Genomic DNA, 11,653 nt, shown 5'->3' with positions numbered 1-11,653 from the left:
TCTGATTGTGGGTCTGATCTGAGGTCTTGTTGGGGTCTAGCAGAGGTCTGATTCTGGGGCAGGGCCTCTTGGGCAAAAAATAGGCTGTATAGCTATCTATATTTGTATATATATTAGGGCTTCAGCTATCGATTATTTTAATAATCAAGAAATCTATAGATTAATCCAACAATTAATCGAGTACTCTAATAAGAAAAAAACGTATAAAAAAGAAAATTTTCCTTTATAAAATGTCATCAGACCCTCGTTCCATCAGTCCTCAGTTCCATCAGCTACCCCAGTGCCATCAGCTCCCCATGCCATCAGCTCCCCCACAGTGCCATCAGCTCCCCCATGCCATCAGCTCCCCCATGCCATCAGCTCCCCCACAGTGCTATCAGCTCCCCCATGCCATCAGCTCCCCCCCTAAGTTCCATCAGCTCCCCCCAGTGATAGATGGAAAGATAGATAATAGATAGAATGAAAGAGATAAAGAAAGATAGATAGATAGACATTAAAACTTTCTATACTTACCAGTTTGTTTGTCTTCCAAGATGGCCGATCAGAATGGCTTCTGGGGAAGGGGACAATTCTTGAGCATGCTCAGTGAGCAAAACATTTAGAAATGGATCCGCCTCAAACTGAGCCATTACAAATGGATTTGTCACCATTTCGATCCGCTTTGTCAGGCGGACAGCAAAACTCTGCAGGCAGCGTTTTGGTGGCCGCCTCCAGAGCAGAATGGTGACTGAACGGAGGCAAACTGAGGCAGATCCTTTTCCATTCAGAATGCATTAGGGCAAAACTGATCTGTTTTGGACCGCTTTTGAGAGCCCATGATGGATCTCAGAAACAGAAAACCAAAATGCCAGTGTGAAATTACCCTAATATAGGCTATTAACATCCTGCAAGGACTTTTTTTTTTTTCATCTGAAAAAAGCTGATTTCGGAGGCAAATGGACAAAACTCATGCGATAAGGTATCATGAAAAGATCTTCACCTGTTCTGTGTTTTTGACCCGTAACTGACGAAATAAGTGGAGATGCTACTAATACTGTCAGCACAGGCTCAAAACATACTAGACCTAAGCCAAGTTCGGCTGCTGCTAGCTTTGTGCGAGCATCTTCCATCTAAGAGTTTTTCTCCAAGTGACTGAAGACAAAAGCATTGCAGTGAGCCTGATCTGCAGGATTAAAATAAGCCATGGGTTTTCAGACACAATCATAGACACCACGGCTCTGATGCAGCACATCAAGTGGCATCACCAGTTTTTATAGGAAAATTGAAAGGGCCACCAGCTAGTGCAACAAGAGTTTCCTCCTTATCCCCATCTCATTTGAGGCATCCACATGCAGTACAGTGTTCTTGTTGTTGTGATCAACCGTTATTGCTATCCCACTCAGACTCCTTTTCTTCCTCCTCCTCCTAAACCTCTCAGTCTTCAGCCATTGATAATGAAATGCGTGGCCAGGAAACAACTTTGTGCAGCCAGCAATCCGCTGGTGCGCAAGCTTAACTCCCACCTGGCCAAGTTCCTGACAGTGCAGTCACTGCCCTGCCACTTCTTCAATACTGCTGCCTTTAGGTAATTGATGGCGTGGGCACAGCCTAACTGAAAGGTACCTATTCAGCATTATTTCTCCAAAAAAGCAATCCTTGCCTCGTACTGTCACATTGTGAAGATTATGGGCTCCTTCTTGCGATTCTCGTTGTGTGGCAAGATGCACAGCATGGTGGACACCCGGAGCAGTTGATACAGGCAGGGTCAGTACATATCTTTCACAGCCCACTGGCTTAATGTTTGTGTTGGCGGCCATGATGCAGCACGGCAGCAAGAAGGCCAGGTCCTATTGACACTTCCATGTTTGTGTTGGTCTTGTTCCAAAACCAGGCATTTATATTGCGGGGCTACTGAACGGACATACGGATGCGGATAGCACATGGTGTGCTGTCCGCATTTTTTGCAGACCCATTGAAATGAATGGGTCTGCATCCTATCTGCCAAAAAAATGGAAAGGACACGGAAACAAAATACGTTTGTGTGCATGAGGCCTTAGGCAATGGTTTCAACTGAAGGAATGACCAAGGGCAGAAATTAACGGTATGCTTTTATTTTATTATTTTTAATCAGCTTCACCCCCAAATTTTTTTTTTATAACATTAGAATTTTTTGTAATACATTTTGTAAAACAGCATTTTTTAAAATAATTCTCAACATACGTCCATTTTTACTATGCCATCAATAATTATTGTTTAGTGTGTTTGTATTACGAGTGTTTATGGGTTCTTTGCACATTGAAGGACACACATTATTTGAGTTTGGCACAAAGAAGTTGAAATAACTTTTTAGTCGCTAACTTTACCTCCTTGTTTTTGAGGCTATAAATGAGAGGATTCAATAATGGCACAGCAGCTGTGTTAAAAAGAGAAAACAGTTTGTGAGAATCTAAGGAATTTTCTGAGGCTGGTGATAGATATAAGCAGTAAAGTGTCACATAGAGAAGAACCACAATGGTGAGATGTGAGGAACATGTGTAGACAGCCTTCTGCCGACCATTATTGGTCCTAATCTTTAGTATGGCAAGTATTATAAAGATATAGGGGATTATAGTCATTAATAAAGGTATTAAACCTGAAACAAATACACCTTCTGTGACAATCCAGAGCTTCAGCAATGACACATCACTACAGGAAATTTTCATTAGTGGTAGGACATCACAGAAGAAGTGGTTGATAACATTGGAGATATAACAAGTGAAATTAGATAGAATATAAGTATGGGGAATAACTTCAATAAATCCTGACATCCAGCACATGGTGGCCAGCAGCACACAGATTCGATAGTTCATGACCATGTGATAATGCAAGGGACTGCAGACAGCCACATACCGATCATAACTCATGACACCTAATATCAAGAGTTCTGTGCATTCCAAGGCCATGAAGAAGTAGGCATGGGCCATGCATTCGGCAAAAGTAACAATTTTAACTCCGGTGACAAAGGTAGTAACAGTCTTATGAAGAGTCACAGTTGTAGATGAGATGTCCAAGATGGACAAGTTACCCAGAAAGAAATACATTGGCGTATGTAATTGACGCTCCCGACAGACCAGGACCAAGATGGTCATGTTGCCAAGAAGAGTGGACAGGAAAAGGAGTAAAACTAGAAGGAAGACAGGAAATTGTAGTTCAGGAATTTCTGAAATTCCTTTTATTATAAAATTGGATACTGTCTGATTTTTCATGTCCATCTTAGGATATTGAATTACTCTGAAACGAAAATAGAAAAATATCTTATTTTTTTCTGTAGTAAAGATTTTGAAGGTGTTTAGTAAATCGGTTGTCCCATAAGGAGAACTTCTATTCAAATGCTCCGTTAGGGGACATATTGTTTCCAGCTTCCTCTGGTAATAACAGATGCTCAATGAGAGGAGAGAAGCCTGACCCATGGTAACCAGATAATAGCCACGTAGGCCTCTTTTTGAAAATGGGTTGTCCTTATGAAACAACAAGGATAAGTACACTATGACAAACAAGTTGAAGAATGGATTTTTTTGCCTTCCAAAAATGTTGATCAAGCTGGACCTGTGTTTGACAGGGTAAGTTTTCATCTGAAAGGGGTCATAATATTTGTGTCAATGTAAATTTTTGAATGGGGCCCCCTAAGCAACATCTTCGCAAACCCTCACTCCTGTGGCAAGTCAAGATCGCTCTTACAAACCAGGCTAGGCAGTTGCTCCGTCTGTTTCCTATGCGTTTATACTGTATATCATGTCAATATATATACTGCCACTGTATATAATGTCATTATATGATACTGTTGAGGAGGCCCTGACAATAAAATCTTTTAGTCCTCTTCCTGGGCCTATTCTGAGTTTGGGCCCCATATCAGCTGCTTCCCTAGCTCTCTAAATGTGGTGACACTAAAGCAAATAAATATAAAAAATCAGACAAAATAGACAGAGTAACGAAGGAAGGCAAACCGTCATATAATGAAGTAGTTACTGTACTGCCTTACAGCAGAATTTCACTTTTGGTTGATACATTAGTTGTAGGGGCATGTAAGCACTGATGGAAAAACTGTATAAACAGCCACATTGACCCTTTATGGAAATAAAGCAGAATAGGTATGCAACATTTTAGTACACATATGTGTCGGTGTCCATAGCAACCAATCTAAGCACTGCTTGCATTTTTAAATAGCAATCCTATCAATGTAAACAAGATCTTAAAGGCAATGGCCATCAGAAATTGACCTATTGTTTAAAATCAAGTGTTTATGTTAAACATATTTTTGAAATAATTCTTGGTGATGTTTTTTAATTTTCTATTCCACCATCTATATTAAAAAAAAATTCTTAAGTTCCAGGATTTTTTACACTGGCCACTAGGCCTCATAATAATCACCACTTCTTGGTCTGTACAGATCAATTTTTAGCAGTCATCTCATTATCATCACAAATAGGATTACAAAGACAGATATCACTTATAAATAAATAACATAAGAACCACCATTCACAAGAGGTGATCCCACAATAGGTACAATGACCTCTGCCACAGAACATGCCTAGAAAATGCTTCCGTACAAGTCAATGAGATCCCTTCAGTCTATTGTGTCTGTGGTCCATGATGGCTGCTATAAAGCATACTTCTAAATGCTATTAACAACAGCTTAGGCAAGATGTCCGCCCACATAATAATGTGCAGTAAATAAAGTTCTGGCAGGAAAAAAAAAAATTAGGTGACACATTCCACTTAAAAATTGTGAATTATTTAAACATAAAGTACAGAAGGCTTTAATGGCTGTGTATAAAATATCCATAAAGCTATTGTTGATGAGAGTGTTTAACCCTTTCAAGACCAAGCCAAGACCAATTTTGCAAATCTGGCGTGTCACTTTATGTGCTATTAACTTTGGAATGCTTTTATTTATCCAAACTATTCTGAGATTGTTTTCTCATGACATCTCGTACTTGATGTTAGGGGCAAATTTGGGTCGATATGTTTTACCTTTCGATTATAAAAAAATATAAAATTACAGAAAATTTGAAAAAAAAAAAATTCTAAAATTTAATTTCTACACCTTAAAGGCAGATAGTGATACCTCATTAGATCGTTTTTAATTAATATTCCCTATATGTCTACATTGTGTTGGCATGATTTTGAAATTTTTTATTTTTTTAGGACATTAGAATGCTTAGAATTTAAGAAGCAATTTTCAGTTCTGAAGTCACTTTGAGGTCCTTATATAATATAAACCACTCATAAGTGACCCTATTTGAAAAACTACACCCCTCAAATTATTCAAAACTGGTTTTACAAAATATGTTAACCCTTTAGGTGTTCCACAAGAATTAAAGTAAAATTGAGGTGAAATTTATAATTTTTAGTTTTTGTGAATTTTTTTATTTTAATCCAATTTTCCCTATAACACAGCAAGGGTTAACAGCAAAACGAACCTCAATATTTATTACCCTGATTCTGCAGCTTACAAAAACACCCTATTTATGTTCTTAAACAGCTGTATGGGCACACAGCAGGGTTCAGAAGGAAAGGAGTGCCATATGGTTTTTGGAGGGCAGATTTAGCTGGAATGGCTTTTAGGTTCCGTGTTCATATTTGAAGGCACACTAGGGCACCCCTACAGTAGAAACCCCCAAAAAGTGACTCTATTTTGGAGACTACACTTTACTAATCACTTGGAACTCACAGGCGTTTCATAATATTTAGAAACACTTGGCTGTGAAAATGAAAAAAAAAATTTTTACAAGAAAAAGTCCCTTGATGCCAATTTTTTTACTTTAACAAGGAATAACAGGAGCAAATGCACCCCAAAATGTGTAACCCATTTTTTATGAATATGGCAACACCCCATATGTGGTTGTAAACTGCTGTATGAGTAGATGGCAGAATTCAAAAGGAAAGGAGCAGCATCTGCATTTTCTAACATGGAATTTGCTGAAATAGATTTTAAGGGCCATAGCTTTTTTATTTTTTTGTTGACTAAGCTGTGTTGGGGCTCATATTTTGCGGGATGGGCTGTAGTTTCTAATAGTACGATTTTTAGGTGCATATAGATTTTTGATCGCTTTTTGTTAAATTTTTTATGAGGTGAAGTAGGCTAATATTGCAATTTTGCCAGTGTTTTTTATGGGGTTTTCCTCTCCACGTGGTATATTTCATAAGATACTTTTATTCTGTGGGTTTATATGGTTATGGTGATACCAAATTTATATAGTTTTATATATGGTACACCACTTTTATATCATAAAATCACTTTTTATTAAACTTTTTTTTTTTTGCATCGCCAAATCAAAGACCCCTAACTTTTAGATTTTTCTATCAATGTAGCTGTGTGAGAGTTTTTTTTTTTTTTTTGCATGACAGGCTGTAATTTTTACTGGCCAATTTTGGGGTCTATATGACTTTTTGAGCGGTTTTTATTCCATTTTTTCGGAGGTGACGTGGGCAAAAATTGCATTTCTGTCAGTGTTTTTTATTTTATTTTTTATGGTGTTCTTCATGTGGTATATTTGATATGATAATTTTATTCTGTGGGTTGATACGGTTATGGCAACACCAAATTTTCATAGTTTTTTTTCCCGTTCTACCACTTTTATATCATAAAATCACTTTTTGTTAAACATATTTTTTGTTTGCATCACCAAAATCTAAGTCCCATAGCTTTTTTATTTTTCCATCAAAATAGTTGTATGAGGGCTTATTTTTTGCGAGATGAGCTGTAGTTTTTATTAGTATCGTTTTTGGGTTGCATATGACTTTTTGATCGCTTTTTATTACATTTTTTTGGAAGGTGAGGCAAAAAGACAGCAATTTCACAAGTTTTTTTATTTTTATATGGTACATCATTTACCATGAGAGATTATTACCATGATCATTTTATAGATCAGGTCATTACGGACATGCAATACCAATTATGTATAGTTGTTTTATTTTTAGCATTTTTAATCTCTTATAAATGAGTGGATATAGGAAAAGGAAATTTATTTTATTTTTAATTTCCATATTTTTTTTTTACATTTATTTTTCACTTTATTTTATTTTCACAGTGTCAGCAGATGTACACTTTTATGGCTTAAAGGTGTTGTTTACAGTTGCACAGCTTTTCTGTAGACCCCAAAACATGGGGAGACCCGCAGTGGTAATCATACCTGATCCCCGCTGCTGGTTTCTGGCTCCATCGCTGCCCCGATGGCTTTGCAGGTCCTGGGTCTCCCCCATGAGCAGTGACATGCCTCATGTGTGATAAGCACTTCTGCAGCCAGTTATTGGCTGCAGAGGTCACATCACCCGAATCCAAACCGAATGTTGATATAGAGAGACCCGTGACTTGCAGAGCTTGCTGGGCAGCAATGGAGCCAGATCCCAGTGACAGGGATAAGTAAAATCATCAACATGGGTCTGGCCACACTAGGGGAGGTCTGTAGAAAAATGTGCAAAGGTGAACTCCTTTTTTAATGTTTCTAGGATACTAACGCTTTTCATATGAAACAATAAAAGCAAGAACTTCAAAAATATATTGAATTTAGGTTTGCAAATGATCAAATAATGCTAAATAAAATAAAGAAAAAGAAAAATGATGAGCTGTTGTTACTGTAGTACATTTTATAGGTTATACAGTTCATTACATTCTATTATCATGTCTAATTGTTATGTACAATTGTCTTTCATAGTACCAATCCCTCTTTAAAAGAAGTGTCAAATTATATTTATCATATAATCCTACTGTATGTGACATACTGGACTTTACCGTAGTTTAAAATAATCTCTTTCCACCATTGTCTTGTTTATTTACCTTTTATTCAACGTGAATATTTTCAGTGTTATTATACAAAGCAGAACTTCTTTTTAAACTCTCAAGTTGTAAATTGTAAAAATTGAAATACACAAAGTCAAAATAAATAGGAAAAATAAAATAGATTTAAACATTATATGAAAATACTTTGAGGAGGTTCTGTAGTACAAATTTCTTCCTGAGCATTCCATTTTGTTCTAGAAAGATAAAATCCATAGTCTATGACGACCAAAAAGAAAGTGAAAAAAAAATAAATATATATTCTGTAAGAAGCAAATGGCACTAAAACACTTTACACATGCACAAACCAGGTGGATTCAAAGAGCTACAAAGATGGCACTTTACAAATAACGATTATGGACTGACAAACAGCAGTTTTTTGGCTTAGCATTTTGATCTTTATAGGCTTGTTAAACTCTGGGGATTTGGTCTGTGCGGACTCAAATACCGTCAGTGAAAAACAGTTTGGTAACCTTTCAGGCAGAATTGTAATAAAACTTTGAATGTAGTTGCATTAATAAAATACATGCTTATTATTTTTACCTATTTAGAATGTCAATTAAAGTTTTTTTTAGCTATATTTGATCATTTTCGAAATTGGGTTGGCACTCATGATCAGTTTTAACCATTTATTTAAAAATTGTAATTCATAAATTATAAAGGGACAATGTAAACTGCATAGGCAAGATTGTCTCCTGTTAAATTTTATCATTTGATAAATTATATCAAATGATAAAACCTAGGATCAGTGTTCCTTTAATGGTTCTCTGATCTATTTCTTCTTGGGTTACCAGTAGGGTTGAGCGAACCCGAACTTTAGGATTTTTGGACCCCGGACCCGAACCCGAACATTTTCGTAAAAGTTCGGGTTCGGTGTTCGATGCTTTCTTGGCGCTTTTTGAAAGGCTGCACAGCAGCCAATCAACAAGCGTCATACTACTTGCCCCAAGAGGCCATCACAGCCATGCCTACTAATGGCATGGCTGTGATTGGCCAGAGCAGCATGTGACCCAGGCTCTTTATAAGCTTGGGTCACGTAGCGCTGCACGTCACTCTGCTGTTACAAGTGTAGGGAGAGGATGCCGCTGGACTTGTGATTTCAGGGAGAGAATAGAAGAGAATCTAACTCAGCGATCTACAGAGAAATAGTGGTGTGGGTGCAGGACACAATCGTTTTACCATGCCCTGAGCTCATTGACCAAAAGAACTAACTTTTAAAATTCTGTTAGTTAGGTGGGCGGCGGCGGCGGCCATTTTATGCATGCTCTGCTCAGTGCACCAGCACTGCATCTGAGCTTTTGAGACATTGCAAGTGACCATTTTATTGGGGCAAACTACAACATCTGGATTAGTCAGTGTGCAATTTAAGGTAGAAATACACCCATCATTTTCTGGGGTTTGAAAAACACATTTTTTTTCTTTCAAAAAACAGTATTTGCCTGACTTGCAAGTGTTAAATTCAAGTTAAATATATACAGCATTCATATTCTGTTAGCAAAAAAAAGTGAGATACACCCTTTACATACTGTCGTTCTTTTTTACTTTTAATTAAACACCCATTTAGGGCAAGATCCTAAATTTAAAAAATATGAGAAGAGCGTCAAATAAGGGACGTGGTCCAGGTAGTGGTGCTGCTGGTGGAGCTCCTGTTGCAGGGAGAGAACGTGGTCGATCTGTGCCAGCTACACGCACAAGTGAAACCCCTTCCTCAGGTGCGAGTAGGCGACAAAACCTGCAGCGGTATTTGGTCGGGCCTAATGCTGCTCTACGAATGGTGAGGCCTGAACAAGTACAGGCGATAGTAGATCGGGTTGCTGACAGTGGATCCAGTTCCTTCACATTGTCTCCCACCCAGTCTCCTGCTGAAAGACCATAGTTGGCTCCTGCAGCCGATGTCCATCAGTCTTTCACCTCACCCCCTTGCAAATCAGCCAAGCAGTCTGAGCCCCAAGTCATGCAGCAGTCTCTTCTGCTTTTTGATGACTCTGTTAGCAGGGTTTCCCAGGGCCATCCACCTAGCCCTGCCCCAGAATTGGAAGAGATTGATTGCACCGATGCCCAACCACTTATTTTTCAAGATGAGTACATGGGAGGACCATCGCAGCATGTCTCGGATGATGACGAAACACAGGTGCCAACTGCTGGGGCTTTCGAAAGCGTGCAGACCGACAAGGAAGTCAGGGGTGAAGACTGGGTGGAAGATGATGTGGAGGACGATGAGGTTCTCAACCCTACATGGAATCAAGGTCATGCGAGTGACCGATGTAGTTCGGAGGAAGAGGCGGTGGTCGAACAGAGCCACCAGCACAGCAGAAGAGGGAGCAGGGTGCAAAAGCGGAGCGGCCGTCCTCTGGACAGTACGCCTCCTACTGCCCACCACAGCAAGGGACCGAGCACACCAAAGCCAGCTCCAAGGAGTTCCCTGGCGTGGCAGTTCTTCAGACAATGTGCTGACGACAAGACACGAGTGGTTTGCACGCAGTGCAATCAGAGCCTGAAGTAAGGCATAAACGTTCTCAACCTGAGCACAACCTGCATGACCAGGCATTTAAGTGCAAAGCACGAGCTGCAGTGGAGTAGACACCTCAAAAAAACAAGAAAGGTCTCTGGCTCCTCCTACTTCCTCTTCTGCTGCAGTCGCGGCCTCTTCATCCACCTCTGGAATGACAGTGCCACCTGCCACCCCACAAACAGAGTATCTGCCAGCAACACCAACACTTGGGTCACCAAGCATCTCCACAATGTCCCACGGAAGCGTTCAGCTCTCCATATCCCAAACGGTGGAGAGGAAGAGGAAGTACCCCCCTACCTACCCGCGATCCCTAGAACTGAATGCCAGCATTTCTAAATTACTTGCCTTTGAAATGCTGTCATTCCGTCTGGTGGAGATGGATAGTTTTAAAGGCCTTATGGCGGTGGCTGTCCCACAGTACGTCATGCCCAGCCGCCACTACTTTTCAAGGCGAGCCATCCCTTCCCTTCACAACCAAGTAGGGGACAAAATCAGGTGTGCACTGCGCAACGCCATCTGTGGCAAGGTGCACCTGACTACGGATAGTTGAGACCTCTGTTTGCGACCTGTCTGGAAGAACAGGTCGACGATATCCAGGGCTTGAACTCTATATGCAGTAACGCTGCAAGGTGTGCACACACACCAGGACTTGAGCTCTATACGCAGTACCCGCGGAAAGATTTGAACCGAACTCCAGGACTTAAAACAAAGGTGATTTTGTTTATGTTCTCTTAATGTGCCAAGTGTGAATACACACTGAATACTGGTTAAGAACAGTTTTGTGCCTCTGTACTGCATTCGCTCACCCTGCCTACCAGAGCGGACGCAGTGCAGTGCAGACGGGCCTCCATACAGCATTCAAATGAAGCTTTGCTCAACACTAGTGGTAACAAATCAGGTTTTCCTAAAATGGCGTCTGCATGTGTTAAAAGCGTAACTAAGTGTAGAGGAGACAAGCCTGGCAACACAAGATCACTGATAGCTAATCCAGCCAGCTAATCCGCAGATAGCCATCCCCTGTGATGTCACAGCGTATGCTCCACCATTGTCCTGTGAGCTGAGCATATGGAGAGACATGGCAAGCGCTCATGCACTAGGGACAGTATTGCTGAGAATGTGAATAGAAGAATATTGGAGAAGGAGAGAGCAGAGAGACTGCAGGGAGACTGCGGGGAGACTACAGGGAGAGTGCAGGGAGAGTGCAGGAAGAGTGTAGGGAGACTGCAGGGAGACTTATTCTGCTTCAGTTTTATTTATTTATTCCCACATTTACTTATTCATACATCAGCTGTAAACTAAGATATGCAATTCAATACCAATAAGATGGAAGCCTTTATTATTCTGGT

At 39.9% G+C, this 11,653-nt stretch overlaps 1 protein-coding gene across 1 annotated transcript; it reads right to left on the bottom strand.

The window, feature by feature from the left end:
* Window positions 1-598: 598 nt before the first annotated feature.
* Window positions 599-3,230, bottom strand: LOC122946283 (olfactory receptor 1038-like). The gene is made up of 2 exons (XM_044305790.1): window positions 2,323-3,230; window positions 599-614 (listed from the first exon to the last, which is right to left on the bottom strand). Exons 1-2 carry the CDS (start codon window positions 3,228-3,230, stop codon window positions 599-601), a joined length of 924 nt encoding a protein of 307 aa, XP_044161725.1.
* Window positions 3,231-11,653: the final 8,423 nt, after the last annotated feature.

The sequence above is a fragment of the Bufo gargarizans genome, chromosome 9 (assembly GCF_014858855.1).
Source record: "Bufo gargarizans isolate SCDJY-AF-19 chromosome 9, ASM1485885v1, whole genome shotgun sequence".
Classification (NCBI taxonomy): Eukaryota; Metazoa; Chordata; class Amphibia; order Anura; family Bufonidae; genus Bufo; species Bufo gargarizans.
This window is presented reverse-complemented; position numbering and strand designations above follow the sequence as displayed.